This window comes from Dromiciops gliroides, chromosome 3, assembly GCF_019393635.1.
Source record: "Dromiciops gliroides isolate mDroGli1 chromosome 3, mDroGli1.pri, whole genome shotgun sequence".
Lineage (NCBI taxonomy): Eukaryota > Metazoa > Chordata > Mammalia > Microbiotheria > Microbiotheriidae > Dromiciops > Dromiciops gliroides.
The window spans coordinates 330,810,143-330,831,378 of record NC_057863.1 but is presented as its reverse complement, the minus strand read 5'-3'; the positions used below and the strand labels follow the sequence as shown (position 1 = coordinate 330,831,378).

The window sequence follows — 21,236 nt, the reverse complement described above, 5'->3', positions numbered from 1 at the left end:
AACTTCACTCCATCTGTTGTTACTGTTCTTTCCTTTAGCAAAATAATTTGCATTGCTTGAATGGGTAAATGTTTTATACACTAATTGTACACTCCTTCAGAGCAGGACTTCTAGTTTTTGTCTTTGCAATTCCTTTTACATAAAAGGTACTAAATACATGTTAAATTGGGAGATAGGTATTTGAAAAGAATAAGTTTTGTTTCCTTTGTTTTTAGTATTCTACCAAATGACTATATACAGTCTTTTCCAGTTACACTCCTTGTCAAAAGTCCTACAAGAACTATCAAAGGCAGAATTTGAACACAGGTCCTCTGACTCCTAAGCTCTGTCCCTTGTATTAGAGGAGAAAAGTGCATTTGTCTTTTCTCTAGACCATTGTTTGTTTTTCAGTTCCTCAGAATTTCCTGATAAGGCTGATTTATTTTGAGTGGCTATTGACCCCATTGAAGATGACCTGTGATGTTTGGGAATGCTTCATGTAATCATCAGGAGGAGCATCTGAATAACTTCACTATTCATAAGGAATACTAGATTGAGTATTATTGAAGCATTCTAGATGCTGGTAATATACAGATAAAAGTGAAACAGCCCCTGGCTTTTTCATGTAGCTTATATTCAGATAATAGCATCATGAAGTTAGAGCTGAAAGGGATTATCTAGATAATATAGTCTAAGACCTTATTTTACATATGAGGAAATAGTGATCTTGAGTGGTCAAATGTCTTGCCAGGGTTTATACATGGTAAATAGCAGAGTTGAGGTTTGAACCCTGTTTTACAGACTCCAAATTCAGTGATCTTTCTATTATATTAGATTTCCTTCATGAGGGGGCATAAACATTTGACAAACATATGTTTGTCTTCTAGTTTATGCAATATTTGGTATTGATAATTTCAGAATTATTGAACAGAAGTTTATAGCTGGCCTCTGAAACTATACACACACACACACACACACACACACACACACACACACACACACACACATGAACTTAAAAGATAAAGCTGAATGATTTTTGGATTATTTGTGTCACTGTCCAATTATTAGAATGAATGATTGAAAATTACTTATACTCATGATGTCATTACTATTCTGACCAGCTTTCTGGTCTTTTTTTTTTTTTCCCCTCATTATTTGTTCTTGCTTTTTAACCTGCATTTCAGCAGAAGAAATTGGGTAGACATAATCAAAATAAACTCCAAGGAAAAAGGAAGTCTGGTTAACATCTTAATTTTTCTTATCAGGGAAATAAGGTTTGCATTCCTTCCCTTCCCTTCCCTTCCCTTCCCTTCCCTTCCCTTCCCTTCCCTTCCCTTCCCCTTCCCCTTCCCCTCCCCCTTTCCCTTTCCTTCTCTCTCTTTCCTTTCCTTTCCCTTTTTCTTTTCTTTTCTTTTCTTGGCAGTGAGGGTTAAGTGACTTGCCCAGGGTCACACAGCTAGCAAGTGTCAAGTGTCTGAGGCTAGATTTGGACTCAGGTCTTCCTGAATCCAGAGCTGGTGCTTTATGCACTGTGCTACCTAGCTGCCCCCTGAAAAGAAAATTAAAAAAAATTTCGAAGTCCTAGGGGTATACTATCTTTCTCTGCTTTTGAGTCTTTAGCCAAAAAGTTTACAGATATATTCTTAGCTCTATTTATTAGAGATGTTAAAATTATGAGATATCATTTTGTAGTTTAGAAATGGCACCGTATTTAAACTACAGAACCTGAAAGTAATGCAATCAGAATTAAGTGTTAATGATTATTCTGAATGCTTTACTTGATTGCTGTTTTTCTCATTTCTGTACTTAATCTAGTAAAGTTGTCTCCTTAGGAAGAAAAAAGCTAGTCACTTTATACTTTATGTGAAATAACCATATTGACATAAAGAACTGTTTGGAATGTAAAATATATTATTACTGATTTTCCTAAAATCATCTAACTCCTTAAATAGGATATTTTTGGTCATAAACTAGGTAAGTTCCAGGTTAGCCGCAAGATGATGCTGAATGATTTATAGACTTACACACCTCTTATGTTTGAGATGCCCAAAACTAGGCTACATGAAAATTCCCTTTGCATTATTAAAAAACCTCACAAATAACTAAACAGCATTTATTAAGTACCTAGTATGTGTCAGGCATTGTGCTAAATGCTAGGGATGCAAAGAAAGGCCGTCCAAATGATCCCTAACCTCAAGCAGCTCACAGTCTAATGGGGGAGGCAATATGCAAACAATTATGTATAAACAGGATATATACAGGATCAATTGGAGATACTCTCAGAGGGAAAGTACTAATATTTAATGAGGACTGAGAAGGGCTTCTTACAGAAGGAGGACTTTAACTGAGATGTGAAAGTAGGAGGTGGAGATGAGATTGGAGAGTTTCAGATGAGGGACAACCAATGAAAATGTTTCAAGTTGATTATTGAATGCCCTGTGGCCACCTTGTAGGGTAGGTGCTTTATCCCTGTTTTACCAATGAGGAAACTGAGTCTGAGAGAGGTTAAGTGAGTTGCCCAAGGTCAGCTTAGCTAGTAAGTAATCTCAGGCAGGATTTGAAATCAGATCTTTTATCCTCTTAAGTCTGGTGCCGTATCCTCTATGCCACAGAGTCACCTCTGATATCTTTAAAAGTTGTTTTTCTTTATATTATTATGGTCATTGTATAAGCTGTTCTCTTGTAGAGTGAAGTAAACAGAACCATCAATCTATATGAATTTCCTCATATCTTCTGAATTTCTCCTATTCATTATTTCTTACACACATAATTTTTCATCCATCTCTTCATTTTCTGTCATTCCTCTATTTATGAGCTCCCACTTTGCGCCAGTTTTTTGTTACCACAAAAAGTATTAGAATTTTTAGAGTATTTTTGTGCATATGAGACCTTTCCCTTTGCCACTGATCATTGTTGGGTGTATGTATATGTGTGTATATCTGTCGATCTGTCTATCTAATCATCTCCAGTATTCATATTTCTGGGGCAAAATGTCTATGTTTCTAGATTGTTTTCTAGGATGGTTGAATCATTTCACAACTCCACCTACAGCAAAATGCTCTATTTCTATGATGGTGCTGCTTTTGACTCTACTGGGGTTTATTTTTGTGATATCTGCAAAAGATTTACATAATAGAAACTGTGATTTGCCTGCCTTTAGAGAAAAAGTAGTCTTCAGTTTTAATGCTACAGAACTTAAGCTTGATGATTCTAAATTCTTTGAGATATTTAGAAAAACTAGGGCCTGGAGGAGTCAAGATATATCATTAGTAGAAAGGAGTTTGGAACTTAGTCATTGCTTTATTTTCTTTTGGATTTAGGTAATCCATAGAAAGGAGATGAAGTGAAATTGCAGATGGATTCTGATGTCATGAGTAGGGTCATGTAATAGCAGTGAGACTTGATGTACTATGTGTTCCAGGAAAGTTGGTATCAGATTCACTGGTGCAGGATTTCTTCGATATGAAGCATAGTTATGATTTTAAATTCTGAATGAAGTTTAACTGCTTGAAACAAATGCTTGTTCTTATAGCTAGAGTACAGAATATTTCAACTAATAGCTGTAAATGCTTAATGTTTAGTACATTAAAAGATGAGTTGATTTTTTTATTTTAATTTTTTTCTTATGTTTCTGTGTTGGATGAGATCCCAAATCAAATGTAGCTGTCTTCAAAAATAGCCTTTTCTCTACCTATAAATAAACTGACAGCTAGAAAAAAATGTTGATTTATTCTTTTTATTACTTATCTCTCCAGAAATAAATAACCTTTCCACATTAGATTATTAGAAGTATGGTGATCCCCTTACCTTTGGATAAAGAGAACATGCAGAGTCACTCAGCAAACCCTATTAAAATGTAACCTGCCAGATGAGCCATTTTGTTTGGCATACTAGCCTAAATTGTTTCTTGGCTACTGCCACCCATGTTGAACCATCTTTTACCATTCTCCACTGCTATTCTTTTTCCATTTCCTAACTGAAGTGGGCACCTAAAAAACCTGTTGATTTCTGAAATAGAAAGAAATCCTTTTTAGAAAAAGACAAAGAAAATGAAATTAAACTAACAAAATAAAAGAGAAGATTGGAAGAGGGATTTTAATTGCTAACAACTGGGAGAGGGAAAAAAGAGGGAAAGAATTAAATAACTAGAAAAAAGAACTAAGTTAAGCAAAACTCCAGAACTGTGGAGAGGGATAACAAATAGAGAATGAGTTTAAGGGTAGATAAGCTAAAATAATTAAAGAGGCAAAGTACTGTGTTTACAGAAGCTAGAGAGCAGGGGGAGATCCTAATTTGGGAAAAGAAAAAAAATCCTAATTTGAAGGGAATGTTTCTTAGCATTGTTTAGAACTTTTACAAAACTGACCCTGTATTAGGGCACAGAGATAATGCTAAACAAAGTTAAAAAGACAGAAATAGTAAATACATCCCTTATAACTGTAGTATAGTAAAAATAACAATTAGTTTAGGCAGCAAAAACAAGACACAGGCCTAGATAGAAACCTCATAATGAAATCCTAACTAATAATATTAATTGGGTCAAAGAACATAGTAACAGTTAATAATTATGTGAAAGAAATGATAATGAGGAAACAACATAACAAGATTCTTCAGAGCTAAAATTGTCCTGAGTAGGGAAATTAAATCCTTATAAATGTACATTATCAAAATAGGAAAAGAGGATTAACAAACTGATAATGCATTAAAAAAATTAGAAAACAAACCTAAAATAACCACAAAAGAGGATATTTTTTTAAATGAAAGGAGAAATAGATAAATTTTAAGGCAAAAATTTATAGATATGATAAATAAAACTAAAAGCTAGTTCTTTGAAAAGACCAGTAAAATGAATAAACTTTTAGCCAATATGATTACAAAGAAGGCAGAAATCAAATTAACAAAATAGCAAATGACCAAGGCAAAATCACCTAAGGAAATAAAAAGGATTTATAGAACTCGCTATGCATAGTAATATGTTAACAAAACAAGATAAAAAAATAGAATACTTTCAAAAATATAAAATACCTAAGAAGACCAAATAGAGTTTTTAATTAATCTAATCTCAAAAAAGGAAATAATACAACTTATAAAAGAATTGCCAAAGGAAAGGGAAAAACCTCCTGGTCCTGATGGATTCACAAGAAAATTATATCAGATTTTGAAAATATTGTCAAAAATTGAGAAAGCAGCTACAAGATTCCTTTTACGAGTCAAATAGAATCTTGATTAAAACAGGAAAGGATAAAGTACAGAAGTAGAACTATAGACCAATATTATTAATGAATATTCAAAAATTTTAAATAAAATCCTTTGAAACAGACTACAGTGATTCATCCAGGAAAGCATTCATTATAACCAAGTTGGATTTATACCAAAGATGCAAGTATGTTTCACCATTAGTAAGTGAATCATATTAAGAACAAAAGCACCTGAAACAATATGATTATCTCAATAGACAGAGAAAAAGCTATTGACAAAGTCCAACACACATATATGCAGCACCCTTCCCCTTCCAAAGTATAGCCATAGAGGGACCATCTTTTTAGTATCAAAAAGTATATCTATAATCAAAAGCAAGCATCATTTGTATTGGAGATAGACTAGAACCCTTTTCAATAAATACAGGAGTACCAATGCCCAGTATTTTCATTGTTCTTTGATGTAGTTTTGGAAATGTTAGCAAGAGAAATAAGAAAAGGGAAAGAAGTGAAAGGTATAAAGAGAAAATAAAACTATTCTTATTTGCTGATTATATATAATGGATTATTTGAAAATCCTAGAGAATCAGCAAAGATGCACTAATCGAGACAGTAGCTTCAGCAAAGATGCAGACTAAAAAATAAGCCCTCAAAACTCAGCTGTATTTCTGCATAGAAACAAAATCAAGGCACAATGATAGAGAAATTTAATTACAAATAACTACAAAGTGCATAAAATCTCTCGGGTTCAGTCTACCAAAACACTTGAAATACCTGTATAGATTCAGTTATAGAGTACATTTTAAATTAAAAAAGAAAAAAAAACAATTTAAAGAGCTGGTGGAATATTCAATGCTCATGGGTAGGGTGTTCCAATATAATAAAAATGAAAATATCAAAGCTAATTTATGCTTTTAATGCTATGTCAATCTAATGCTATAGTAGTCAAAATTATCAAAGAGAGAGTTTATAGAACTCAGCAAAATAACAAAATTGATTTAGAAAGATAAAAGTTCTATAGAATATCCAGAAAATTAATAAAACAAAGGAGGGACAACGTAGAAATAGTATTCCAGATGTTAAACCATATTATAAAGTAGCAGTCATAAAAACATCCAGTATTGATTTTTTTTTTTTTTAAAGAGGGGCAGTGAGGGTTAAGTGACTTCCTAGGGTCACACAGCTAGTAAGTGTCAAGTGTCTGAGGATGGATTTGAACTCAGGTCCTCCTGAATCCAGGGCCTGTGCTTTATCCACTGCGCCACCTAGCTGCCTCCTAAGTATTGATTTTTAAAAAAGGAATGGTGGAGCAATGGAACAGGCTAGACAAGGGAGAATCAGAAACTATGGAATTCAATGACCCAGAGGTCAGTAAACTAGAAAACATAAATTACTTAGGAAAGAAATCCCTATTTTATAAAACTTCTGGGGAAACTGGAAAGTAGTTGGGTAGAAATTAAATTTAGATCAAGACTTTATACCGTGGTGCATTTTAAATGGATAGGTTACATTAATATTAAAGTTTATATTATAAAAAGTTAAAACCTTTCATGGCTATGTGTAAGAAATATATTCTTAACCAAACAAGAAATAGAGACTTTTAAAAAAGATAGATAACTAATTACATGAAACTGAAAAACTTCTGCATAAACAAAATTAATATACTAAGGATAAGAAGGCAAGTGGTCTAATGGGAAAATATTTCTGTATTAAAATTTTCTGGTAAACATTTAGTATCTAAGATTTATCAACAGTTAACATTTATACGCACATATATACATATGGATATAAACATACATAGCATATGTGTGGCAGATAAAACATAAGATATATATGTATCTATGTATGACAGATCATAGGTATATCTGTACTACAGATATACACAATACGTGTTTATGTTTATCTATTTATCAGAAAGTTTGACAAGTTTTTATTTGATCTTAGAAGTAATAGGATTGCCTGTTTTTTTTGAGTAGTCAGCAGATATTAAGCACTAGAGCTATGTGTGCTAAGTACTGGTGATATAGAAAGAAAGGCAAAAGACACTCCTTCCTTTCAAAGATCTCAAAGTCCAGTGGGGGAGACAACATGCAAACAACTATGTTAAGAACAAAATCTATGCAGGATCAATTGGAGATGCTCTCAGAGGAAAGGCACTAAGATTAAGGAGTCCTGTGAAAGGCTTCTTGTATAAAGTTGGACTTAATCTGAAGATTGAAGGAAACACAGGAAGGCAGGAAGCAGAGATGACGAAAATTCCAGTCATGGGAAGGTAGGCAGTCAGTGAAAATGCCTGCAGTTGGTAAATGGAATGTCGTATGCAAGGAAGGACAATATCATTAGATTGCAGAGCATGTAGAGAGGATGAAGTATAAGAAGAATGGGAAGTTAGGAAGAGATTTATGAAGGATATGAAGAACTTTAAAAGCTGAGCAGAGGATTTTACACTTGATCCTAGAAGTAATAGGGTAGGACATGGTCCTAGCCATGCTTATGGAAAGTCATCAATTGGCAGTAGTGTGTAAGATGGACTGGAGAGTGAGAGGACAAAAAATTATGAGACTGTTACAGTAATGGAGAGAATGAAGGTCTGGTAATTACATGAGTAGATAGAAGGGTTGTTGTGAAAAGTAGAAAGTCAAATTTGGCAGCTTATTGGACGAGTGGGATGAGGATAAACAATCTAGGGTTATGAACCCGAGGCACTAAAAGGAAGGTAGTGCATTTGACGTAAGGAAGTTTGAAAGAGGGGAAGACATGGAAAAAGATAGTGAGCTCAGTTTTAGATATGTATAATTTAAGGTGGCTCTTGTTTGATATGTCCAGTAGTTAATTGGTGACCTGGTACTGAAGTTTGGGGAAGATCTTGGGGATGGACCTGTCTCTCTTTATCTGTCTATCTAATCTATACATCATCTTCATAAAGCTGATAGTTAAACCCAAGGAACTGATGAGTTTATGATGAGAGAAAAGAGGGAAATAGAAGATGGCCCAGAATAGAATCTTTGGCAACTCTCCTAGTATGGAATGTTAGGTGAATGACGGGCCAGTAAGACACTGAGAAGGAGTCAGACAAGTAGGAGGTGAATCAAGAGAGAGTAGGTAGTGTCAAGAAAACCCAGAGAAAAAAAGAGTATCCAAAAGAACAGGGTGGTCAGCATTATCAAATGCAGCAGATCAAAAAGTACGAAAACTCAAAAAAAAAAAAAGATAATTAGTTTTGACAAATATGATCATTGGTAATAGTAGAGAGAGCAATTTAAATTGAAAGATAGGGGCAGCTAGGTGGCACAGTGGATAGAGCACCGGCCTGGAGTCAGGAGGACCTGAGTTCAAATTTGGCCTCAGACACTTAACACTTACTAGCTGTGTGACCCTGGGCAAGTCACTTAACCCCAATTGCCTCACCAAAAAAAAAAAATTAAAAAAAATTTGAAAGATAAAGTTGAAAGCCAGATGGAGGGTTAGAGACTGAGAGAGGAGGGGAAATGAGGTCAACAAATATAGATTACCTTTTCAAGTAAGCTGGTTTGAGAAAGGGAGATATAGGGTGATAGTTTGAGGGCATACTAGAGTCTAATGAAGGTATAAGGTATAATGAAGGTATAATTTAGGCATAAGGGAGCTTTAGGCATATTTAACAGCAGTAGAGAAGGAAGAGAGGGATTGATAATTCGTGGGAGAAAGGGGATGATTGAGGATGCAGTACACTGGAGAAGATGAGAGGGCATGGGTTCAAGTGCCCACATAGAAGAATTGGCCTTGGCAAGAAGAAGAGAAAGAGAGCACTCACTCGTGCGCTCTCGCTCTCGCTCTCGCTCTCGCTCTCGCTCTCGCTCTCTCTCTCTCTCTCTCTCTCTCTCTCTCTCTCTCTCTCTCTCACACACACACACACACACACACACACACACACACACAAGTGGAAAGTAGAATAAAGTAGGAGATAATGTCAAGGAGTTTGAAAATGAAGAGAATGGAAAAAGAGGGAGCTCATGTTGACTGGCCTTCATTATTTTCATTGAAGTTAGGGCCAAGTGAGAGGCAGGAGGAGTTGGGAGAGAGGGGTTGAGGAAGGAAGAGAATGTTTGGAATAGCTTCTTTGGGGTGAGATATAGGAAATCAGTTAGGAATAAAAGCACTGCCTTGCCTCAGTGAAAGTCCATTTGAAGTTGTATAGCATAAATTTATAAGGTACCCAGTTAGCACTGTTTGTCTCTCTAAAAAAATGTATATATGTTCTCTATTTAAACTTATACTTTCCTTTGTATTTAAATTGGCTTTTGCTGATCTTACATAAATAAGACATAGCAGGGGTCACTGCCTGTTTCTGTTCAAAAATGGTTTTTACATTTTTATATACAAAAAAATTTTACTTACAAATTTGCAAAGCATTCTTAGCTCATGGCTATAAGACCCCTGGAATATAGCCTTGACTTGTTTCTAGTAGTGATAATAAAAATGCATATTTTCTTGCCTGAGTCCTCTTGTAACTAGGGGTATACATTTTCAACATGGTTAACTAGGGCTGCCTTAATCTTGTGTAGCTATTTAGGAGAACAAAAGTAATATCAAAACTCTTAGACTCAATGTTTGATCAAATTATTCACACAGCCACAGATATGCTTAACTACATTGTTTTATTAATAATACATATTAAAATAGAAATAAGGATGGATCAAGTGAGATGGGCATGTTTTTGAAGTATATACTTATAATTTATATGTTAGAATGTTTTAGACTTACCTTATTAAGATTATCATAAATTAAAATGTCAAACAGAAAATTAAAATCTTTGTATAAAATATATATTTTAACTTTATTGTTGAATAATCTTAGTATAAGAAATTAAATTTGTCCATTTGTAATATGAAAAGGTTAGCCAGATCTCTAATATTCCTTTTATCTGTAATTTTCCGTGATTCCTTGAATATTAGGGTTTTGTAATAGATATTCTCTGATAGTGCCTTCGTGCTTTAATGTTCTGTGCTGTATAGCATATGAGCTTATAGATATTAAGTCAGAAGGAACTCTATAGTTCTAGTTCTAAACTTTTATTTTCTAGAGGAAGAAATTGAAATCCAGGGAGGAAGGGAGGTTAAATGACTTTCCTAAGGTTGCACAGATTCAAACCCATGTTCTCTGACTCTAGATCTAGTGTTCTTTATACTATAACACAGTGCTTCTTAATTTCTATTTTAAATTAATCTAACATTCTTACTTATTGTATTTAATACCCACTTTTCATTGTTTGAAGTCTTATTTTTAGGTGCATCATTATCTTCTTTTAAAAGTTAAAAAAATGTTAGCCATTAACATTCTAAGGTTCTTTATCCTCGCCCACCAAATGATGACTGTGTGCTTAGATATTTTCTCTTGTGGCTTTTTTTTTCTTTTTTAATTTTCATATGAAAACTTGTGGAGTTTCCAAATAATAGGTGCTCATGGACAAAGACACTTAAGATAACCTTCCAAAGCATTTATCTTCACACTCAAGTACTCTTAAATTAATTACAATTGTAATAATGCATCTAGAGTTTAGAAGCTTTTTTTATTTACGGAGATTTGTTTTGATACTATATATGCTTTTTGTGATTTCTTCTCCAGGAGACAAGGATGGCAGCAAGGTGACAACAGTGGTGGCAACTCCTGGACAAGGTCCAGACAGGCCACAGGAAGTCAGTTATACAGACACTAAGGTGATCGGGAATGGGTCGTTTGGTGTGGTGTATCAAGCCAAACTTTGTGATTCAGGAGAACTAGTTGCCATCAAAAAAGTACTGCAGGACAAGAGATTTAAGGTGAGATTTCTATCATTTTACATGTTTTGCGGTTATTTTAATGTCATTATTTTTCTCCCCCCAATACTACATTTTTCCAATTACCAGGTAAAGATAGTTTTCAACATTCATTTTTGTAAGATTTTGAGTTCCAAATTTTCTCCTTCCTTCCTCTCCCCCCTCCCAGAGACAGCAAGCAATCTGATACAGGTTATATATGTACATTCATGTTAAACATATTTCCACATTAGTCATGCTGTAAAAGAAGAATAAGAACAAAAGGGAAAAACCCCAAGGGAAAAAAAAGGTGAACATAGTATGCTTTTATCTGCATTTTTCATTATTTTTCTAATCATGTTTTCTTTAATTCACTTCTACTGGGAAAATTTTTTTAGTAATTCAAATATAAAGATTTTAACTTGTTCAACAAATATAATCTTTTGGGTGGGGGGGGCAGGGCAATGAGGGTTAAGTGACTTGCCCAGGGTCACACAGCTAGTAAGTGTGAGGCTGGATTTGAACTCAGGTTCTCCTGAACCCAGTGCCAGTGCTTTATCTACTGCGCCACCTAGCTGCCCCATCAGCAAATATAGTCTGAAGAGTCTATTTTGGGAGTAGTAGTGCTGGAGTTGGCATGATGATTTATTCAAATGAAAGGTGAGTTTTACTTTTCCTTATATTCCTCTTTTTCTTCCGTTTTCTTTTGAGAACAAACAAAACTAATGTAATCAAAATTACAAGGGAAGCAGAATACTGGGAAGGAAGTTTTGAAACAAATATCTTTGATAAAGGCCTCATTTCTCAAATATATAGAAAACTGAGTCAATTTTATAAAAATACAAGTCATTCCTCAATTGATAAATGGTCAAAAGATGAACAGGCAGTTTTCAGACAAAGAAATCAAAGCTATCTATAATCATAGGAAAAAATGCTCTAGATCACTATTGATCAGAGAAATGCAAATTAAAGCAGCTTGGAAGTATCACCCCATACCTATCGGAGTGGCAAATATAAGAAAAATGGGAAATATTGGATTTTGGAGAGGATGTGGGAAAGCTGGGACACTAATCCACTGTTGGTAGAGTTGTAAAAGATCCAAGCATTCTGGAGAGCAATTTGGAACTATGCCCAAAGGGTTATAGAACAGTGCATATCCTTTGATCCAGCAATACCACTGCTAGGTATATATCTCAAAGATATTCCCCAAAAGAAAAAAAGACCTATTTGTACAGAAATATTTATAGCAGCTCTTTCTGTGGTGGCTTAGAATTAGAAATCAAAGGAATGCCCATCAATTGGGGAATAAGTAAACAAGCTGTGGTATTTGATGGTGATGGAATATTACTGTGCTATAAGAAATGACAAGCAGGATGTTTTCAGAAAGGCCTGGAACGACTTGTATGAATTGATGTATAGTGAAGTGAGCAGAACCAGGAGAACATTGTACAAAGAGACAGCAATATTGTTTGATGAAGAACTGTGAATGACTTAACTATTCTCAACAATACAATGATTCAAGACAATCCCTAAGGACTATGGATAAAAACATACTATCTACCTCCAGAGAAAGAACTGATATTGATGGAACACATTCTGAAACATGCTATTTTTCATTTTCTTTAATTTTTTTCTTTTATTCAAGTTTTTTTCATCCAAAATGACTAATATGGTAATGTTTTATATGTTTTACATGTATGACCTATATCTGCTTACCACCTCAGGGAGGGGGGGAGGGAAGGGAGGGAAAGAGGGATAAAAATTGGAACCCCAAACTATAAATAAAAATGTTTATTACTTTTTTTAAAAAAGAACATATGTTCTATTTTATATATGGCTTTATAGGTCTCTGGGTACGGAAAAGTATGTGTGTCTAAAAATGATGTTTTTGTGTTGAAGGAAATAGAGTTACTAAACTTTGAAAAAAGATTTTTTCTAAAGAATTACAGTTTATAGGTTCATTAGCCCAGTATCCTCCAAAATTTGTTAAAATTAAACCATGCATAAATGCATTAATGCACCATGGCACCTGACATTCAAAAATAATTAGATCTGTCAACATTCAGTTCAGCATTTGAAATTTCTAAATATTTAACTATGCCACCAGCTCCTTTAAATTGAGTCCATATTTCTTTGAATTAAAGTATAAGAACAAGCTAAGAGTATCTGTATTAAGACTGTGTCTGTATTTGTCATTGTTGATCACCCTCTTTTTCAGACTTTACCTTTATTTATCATATTCTGCTTTGTATCTTCCCCTTGGATCATTTGCAAGTACTTTTCACTTGTATTTAACATATGTAAAGTAAAACCTTGCCTGCTTTATGAAGTTTTTCTTTTCTTTCCTTAAATTTCCTGAACTCTAATTTGGAGCCACTTAAATACTTAAATTCACTGTTTGGCTACTTCTCTCTGGCCACAAACAGTACTTACTATGTTCAAAGTATGTATAAGAGGCAGTATAGTGGATAGACAGCTGACCTTGAAACCAAGTCTGACCTCTTATAGATAATGACTGTGTGACCCATGATAAATCAGTTAACCTCTCGGTGTTCTAGGCAACTTTTTAAGATTATAAATTGGGCAGAAAATGACAACCTGTGTTGGAAGAGGCAATTTATTTATTTACCTGTGAATTCCCTGTTCTTGTGAATTTTTTAGGTCCATTCTTTATCCCTGTCTCCTATGTACAAAGCACTGAGGATAAAAAGACAAAAATGAAACAATTTCTACCTTGAAGGAGCTTATAATTTCTTGGGGGAGACAACACAACTCATGGTATAATAAGGAAGAGTGCTAGATTGGGAGTCTCCTTGATCTAGGGCAAAGCTTCTTAAACTGTGGGTAGTGACCCCATATGGAGTCACATAATTGAATATGGGGGTTGTGAAAAGTTTGGCAGTAAATGTTTGTAAATACCTATATATCCTGAGTCACATAAAAACTTCTCGGGTGAAAAGGGGTCTACGAGTAGAGAAAGTTTAAGGAGCCCTGATGTAGAGAGTATTGCTGATTGAAAAATCAAGGACTAAACCTCATGTATCAGTGATTCAAGATAGTGAAGCTTCGTGTATGGACTTGTAAAGGTAGCACAGTGTAGTCAATGAACACTAGGCCTGGGCCCTGCTGCTTTGTGCTCTCGAACAAATTACTTAAACTTGCTCAGGGTCTTTCCCTCAGTTGTGAAATAAAGATGTGATGAGGTGATGCTAAAATCCTTTACACCTCAGAATCCTGTGATCCTATGACTCTGTTTACAGATTATCTGTTTCATCATAGTACTAGTAATTGTGTATAATAAGAGGAGAAGGAAGAGGCAGCCAAAGATAACTCCAAATTTGACATTGCCTTTGGAACTGCAGAAATGTTGTTATTGACAGCAGTGGACAAGGTAGAAGAACTTATCTTTTTTTGTGGGGAAGAACCTAATTCAAAGATAATCCTTTTTTATCTGAATTCAGTTTGATTTTAGTCATACTGAATTTATTCAGATTAAGTAAACATCCCTTCCCAGTCACTTGGAAAATACAGTACCAGAAAGGTTCTGAGAATTTCAGAATTGTATAGATTTAGGTGTCATCAGTGTAAATGTGATAGTTGAAGCTACAATGTGAGTCCCACAAGGGAGCAAAGTAAGTAAAAGAGAGGAGTATAGAGCCTAAGACAGAACTTTGGGGGACAGCACCTGTCACTGGTCAGGATAAGCATAAGAGGTCACCAAAAAAGAAAGAGGACTAATGAGAGAGGGAGAGGGAGGAAGAAAATCGGGAAGACCCTTAAGCTAAAAATAACAGGGAATGTGTCTAAGACTTTGTGCTGCTTCGGAATTTCTTTTTTTTTTTTTTTTAAGTGAGGCAATTGGGGTTAAGCGATTTGCCGAGGATCACACAGCTAGTAAGTGTTAATTGTCTGATTCCGGATTTGAACTCAGGTACTCCTGACTCCAGGGCCGGTGCTCTATCCACTGCGCCACCTAGCTGCCCCAGGAATTTCTTAAACAACAAATGTCACTGTAATTGCCTGACACCTATATTTTGTGTGTAGATTGAGTTGTCCTTTGTGAATAGTTCCTTTGCTGAAAAGTAGTTATTCAGAATTTATTTGGCTGGGGGACAGAATTTAGAAGTGCCTGTAGTGATATATAGTATTGTCTTTATGGAATTAGACTGTTTTAAAGGGATGATTATGATGGTGGTTGTAGATAGTTGTTTGCTGGCAGTGGGACTAAGGAAAAGCTTCACCATGTTCTAAGAACTAGTTACCTACAATTGGGTAACTGGTTTTTCAATTTTAAATCCCAGTAAATTCCATTTGCACAACTCAGTAAATTGGCTTCATTTTAATTTGTATGACATGACTCTCCTTTTGTTTCGTATCACAGCCCTCTTGGCCCAACCCTTCAATTTTTAGAGGGGGATGTACAACTGTAGAGATGGGAGCTTAATTTTATCGTACCCCTTATTTGTGAGGGAGGGGTGATGACATAGCTTATAAATTGCAGTTCACTGGGAATGGTTCCTTCCAACCATATGTTGAATTTCAGCTACTTTCATCTGTACCTCACTTATAATTTCTCTGTATTAGTTTTATTTCTTACAAGATGTGGTTAAAAAAAAGGTGCTTGGTACTGAATTGCTGATAGGGCTCTGTTATAAAAGCACTCATGTCAAAAAAAATTAGTTTACTGCTAACACTGAGTCTGAGTAAAAATTCCATTTTTGTTATGTAATGTCTGAGGATTTCAAGAGGTATAAGATCCTTGTTAGAATACTGGGTAAATCAATTGAACTTATTCATCATGGAAGAGTCTTTAAATATTTATTTGAATTCATATTCAGCATGAATGAAACTTCTTCCCTAACCAACTTTCTCTTTTTTTTTTATGATTAACCTACAAAGTATTATGTGCTTACTAAATGTCAGGCACTGTCCTAGTTACTGGGCCTATAAGTACAAAGAATGAAACAATCCTTCCTTGTAAGGAATGTATATTTTAATGGAGGAAATGCCATATATACATGTTAAGTATATATTGAATAAATACAAAGTAGTTAAGGAGGAGAGGATACTAGGGGAATCACAAAGACTTCATGTAGAAAATATCCTTGAGCTGACTCCCAAAGCTATTGAGACAAGAAAGGGGGTATATTGCAGGAATGAGTGAAGAACAGTGCAACGTCTGAGACCCAGAGATAGAGTGTCATGGCCAGAGACAGAAAGACAAACCAGTTTGGCTGGAATATAGCTTCAGGGAGGGGGACTAATGTCCAGGGAGGCTGAAAAGATCAGGTGGGGCCAAATTGTGAAGGATTTTAAAAGCTAAACAGAGAATTCTTTCAGGTTGCCTAGTCTCAAAACTCTAGAGTATCATTTTTATCTTTTCTCTCTCCCATACCTTTAGCATGTCAAGTCCAATTCATTCAATTTTACTACATATCTTATATCTATCTCCTTGTTTCAACTCTCACATCTTTTAATTAGATTTGTCTCTTTTAGGCCAGAGGTTCTCAACATGGTGATCAAAGACCCTCAAGGTGTCTGAATAATTTTTAAGAAGTCTGTGAACTTGGATGGTTAAAAAAATTTTTCATTGCTATTTTCACTGACCTTTGGTTTCCTTTGTAATTCAGTGTATTGTATTTTTGTACATTTAAAAATATTCTGAGAAGGGGGTCTGTAGGCTTCACTTGACTGTCAAAGGAATCCATGACCCACCTACAAAAGGTTAAAAACTCCCATAATCTAGTTGGTTTCTGCTCTATTTCCTTCACACGTGTCCATTTAAACTTCACTAAAGTACTCTTCTAATCAAGCCACTCCCACTTTAAAAAACCATTCATTGGCTTCTTAGTACCAATGGAATAAGATTAATTTTTAAATCCTGGCATTCAAGGCCTTTCAAAATGTGGTTTCTAATTACTTTTCCAGGTATATCTCCTACTATCTCTTTTATATCCTCTACAGTGTGGCTAAAATGAACTATTCATCATCAGATGTTCTTGTACTGTCTTCACCATCTCAGCTCTTGAATGTATTTCTTTGTCCCTCTCCCCAAATGTACCTGTTGAAATTCCCCACTTCAAGACATAGCTCAGATGCTGCCTCTTTCTCTGAAGTCTTCCATGATTCTTCCATCTGGAATATTTCTCTTAGCATTTTGTTTGTACTTCTCTTTTGCACATCATCTCATTTTGCCTTGCATTTTGTCATCTTTCCCATCTCCCCTGTTCAATGGCAGGAAGTATCTGGTTTCACAGTGTCTTGCACATTAGAAGTTTAAGAAATAGTTATTGATGTAAAATGTTCTGTAAGTCCAATGGTTTAGAGAGAGTGACCTAGTACAGGGTTCATTAATGCCTTCTTTAAGGTCTTGGATATCAGTCACATGAGTTATGCACTTAGGACCCTTTTTATTTTGGCTGCAAGCTGGGGGCAGGGGGAATGGTTTTGGAGGATCATGTGATGTTTGCTGTGATTTCCTAAGGTTAGATTTGCCCATTGACAGCTTGGGCCTATTTTTCACCCTTTTTTATACTTTGCCAGCAACTAAAGGTCTTACTGCCACCTGGTGACATCTTACCCTAGTTAGCTTGTAATTTTCCTCCTCACCAAAAAACAGAGTTTTCTTAACAGAACTTAACTGTCTTTCCTCCCTGATTCTCTCCACTTCCAAATTTCCCTGTTACTGTCACTGTCCTACAACCTTAGTGTCATCCTGGATTACTCACTCTCATTCACCTCTGTCCAGTCCATTGCTAAATCTTGTTTCTACCGTCACAGAATCGTCGTATATTTCCCCTTCTCTCTACTTTTCTAGCCACCACCTTAGTTCAGGACTTCCTCATCTCTCTCCTAGACTATTGCAATAGCAATAACTGGTCTCCTAACTGGTCTAACTGGTCTCCCTGCTTCACATTTCTCCTTACTCCAATCCATACTCAAGACTCAGCTACCACAGTGATTTTTGTGAAGTGTAGGCCTGGCCATGTCACATTCACCCCCTCCCAGTGAGTTCCCTATTGTCACTATTCTTCAGGATCAAATATAAAATCCTCTGTTTGTTATTTAAAGCTCTTTATAACCTAGCCTCTTCCCACCTTTCCACTCTTTTTACACCATTCTCCCTTCTATGTATCCAATGATCCAGCAACACTGGCCTTATTGTTCCTTGAACCTGACATTGCACCTCCTGCTTCCTTTTGCATAGCCTTTCCTTCCCTAATAACGGAATAAATCTGTTCCATCACTTCTGCCTCTTAGTTTTCCTGGTTTCCTTTAAGGCTCAGCTGATAACCCTGCAGAGGAGGCTTTTCCATTTACCCCCAGTTGCTAATGCCTTCCCCATTCAGATTATCTTCCATCTGCCTTTTTACCTGCCATTTACTGTTACCTTTCCACAGTCTTCAGTGGGGTTTGGTAGATTTGTTCTTAGCTATTTTTTGTATTTTGTAACTATTTGGAATGGGATTTCTCTTTCTGTTATTTCTTTGTAAAAATGTAATATTTCTTTATAGAAATGTTTATGATTTTTATGGATACTGATTCCCTTTTTAAGACTTTTACTAACCAGTTCTTCAATAATTTATTCTAGAATTTTGCTTGATATCACAATGTTGTGTTCATTATTTGTAGATTTTACTCTAGTCTTGGGAATCATCTTGGGACAAAGAGAAAGGCTACATAGAGAAGTAAGAGGGTCCAAAACAGTCTTGGCAGGGACACCCATAATTGCGGGGGATGAACATGAAAGGTGATCTGCTAACAATTCTGAGGAATGATCTGATGGGAGGGAGGAAGGGAGAGAGCAATGGAGAGGACAAGGAGAGAAGGGAGAGAGAGGAAGAGGGGATGAGAGATCAAGAAAGTGAAAAGGAAAGAGTATCCCAGAGAAGGTTTTGGCAGTAGTGTCATGAGATTCAGAGAGTAACATCAGGACTGAGAACAGGCCATTGGATTTATCAGTTAAGAGATCTTTGGTAGGGAGAAAAGAGTTTCAGATGATTAGTGTGGTTGGAAGGGAGATTACAAGGCATTGAGAAATGAGTATTGGCGGTATGGAAATGGAAGCAACACTTCCCTTTCTCTAAGAGTTTCTTTTCCAGAACTTCCTAGTTCTTAGCAATAAATCCTGGTATTATTTGCTCCCATGTGAATCTACAGAAGTAAATAGTAGTTTGACAGGTTTGGGGAGGCCCTCTTTTATGTTCTGGATACATGATCCGGGAAGATTTGCCTGTTTCTCTATTGTTAATTTCAAATCCAGAAATAAGTGTTTCCATACACTTTGCAAGGAATCATCAGCTACCACTATCTATTTCTTCTTTTTGTACCCCTTAACTCTATGATCCATAGTCTTGTTCCTTGGAGTGCAAGCAGCTGTTTTTCCTTCTATTGGTACATTTTATTTCTCTGTGGGGAAAAGTCCCATCTATTCCTTAGTTCCTCAGGTTTTACTTTTTTCAACAGTGTCACATTCTTTCAACCTTTTGATACAGGTCTAGTTTATAATTTTTTCTTCTTCAGAGCCTTTAAAAAAAGATACAACCACCTTGAAGCCATATCTTCTTCTCCACCCCTACCCACTCCACCCCCTTACCTTTTGTTTGTTTGTTTGTTTTTGCAGGGCAATGAGGGTTAAGTGACCTGCCCAGGGTCACACACAGCTAGTAAGTGTCAAGTGTCTGAGGCCATATTTGAACGCAGGTCCTCCTGAATCCAGGGCTGGTGCTTTCTCCACTGGGCTACCTAGCTGTCCCCACCCCCTACCTTTTAAAGAACACCGCATTCTCTCTATTAACCAGACAGAGGGGTGGAAAAGTATTCCTTGAGTTCTTTACTTCCTTTTCTGGAAGTGAGACCAACCTGTACTTTGTGCATATATAGCACTTACTTGACTGTGGTAGAAAATAAACATTGTGTACTCTATTTTTGCAAAAATCTTCTTGCCTTTTTTCCTTACGGAAGCATGATGTTCAGTGTTCTGGGGTACCTGTTTGTAGATCTCATGACCTCAGTTACCTAGTGTGGCAAACTGCCTCATTGTCTTTGTGACCAGCATTAAAAGACATAGATACAAGTCATAAAGAATGAAAAGGTAGGGAGAAGGTTGAACTCTTAATATAGAGCCTCAGTTTACTACTGCCTTTCTCAATAATTGCTAACCCTAGAAGTAATTGTTGTTGCTGTGTATATCTGTCCTGCCTGTAGGTGCTTAAAATGGGTGCTTAAGCCACATTGTCAGATAATTTCTTCTAATGAAAAGAATACTGGTATGGGTGTCAGGAGGCTTGGGTTCAAATCAGTTTTCTCTTGTTAACTCTGGTCTTGGGCAAGTCTAGTATTGTACCGAGGTTTTCCTATTCTCCTGCTGTCGCTAAAGTAATGTGACTTTCTTCTGTGTTTATTCTCATTACTGTTATTTTTAAAGCAGGGACAGTAATAGTCCCCAGTCCCTTTTTTTTAAAGATAAAATGAGATAGTATGTGGATTGTCAATGAGCACTGCCTCTTAGGGGACATCATTTTTGATTGGGTAGTGTAATGATTGGAATGACGCCACCTACTGGAGACTTGCTGTGGGAAAGCTCCACCATGAGGAAAATGCCTCAGAGACATTGTGGCTTTTCCTTGGCGTCAGGAAATGACGTTTGCTCATGGGTGCTGTCTATCAAGGCTACCAGCCAATCAACTTGAGGAGCCTCCTATTTTCTGGGAGGAGACAGGAAGGAGGAAAGGGAGCCTGCACGGAGAGCTCTTGGGCTTTTTGGGTTCCTGACTTGGTGGTGGTGGCGGCGGCAGAGGACTTCACAGGAAATTTGAGGAAAGATAGGAATGCCAGGCTGTTGGAATTCTGTTCTCAATCTTTTTCTTTCTATTTTCCAATAAACCCTTAAAAACCTAAACTCGTTTTATCAGTGATTTTAGTCAGTTTCCCCCAAAACTGGGGGAACAGATTAGAATCCACATTTAGAATCTTAAATCACACAGTAGTTAGATGCAGGTTTTATGCAGGCAGTTACATTTGGGCAGAGATTAGAAAGGTGATGGGTAGGATATCTGGAGACCGCCTTCCTGAGCTTTTTTCCAAGTCCCAAGTAAGATTCCTTCTGTTACTGGAAGTCTTTCCCAACTCTTCTTAATTTCAATGCCTTCCCTCTTTTAATTTTTTCCTATTTATCCTATATGTAGCTTGCTTTGTAGATATTGTTGTTTGCGTGCTGTCTCCGTCATTAGGTTGTAAGTACCTTGAGAGCAGGGACTGTCTCTTGCCTCTTTTTGTATCCCTA

General features: G+C 36.1%; 1 protein-coding gene across 5 annotated transcripts in view; it reads left to right on the top strand.

The window, feature by feature from the left end:
• The window catches only part of GSK3B (glycogen synthase kinase 3 beta), a 279,430-nt gene that overhangs the window by 63,687 nt on the left and 194,507 nt on the right, over window positions 1–21,236 (top strand). For all 5 annotated transcript variants that reach the window (XM_043990488.1, XM_043990491.1, XM_043990490.1 and 2 more), the window contains exon 2: window positions 10,782–10,975. In XM_043990488.1, coding sequence (XP_043846423.1) covers window positions 10,782–10,975 — 194 coding nt within the window. The remainder of the gene's footprint in view (window positions 1–10,781; window positions 10,976–21,236) is intronic.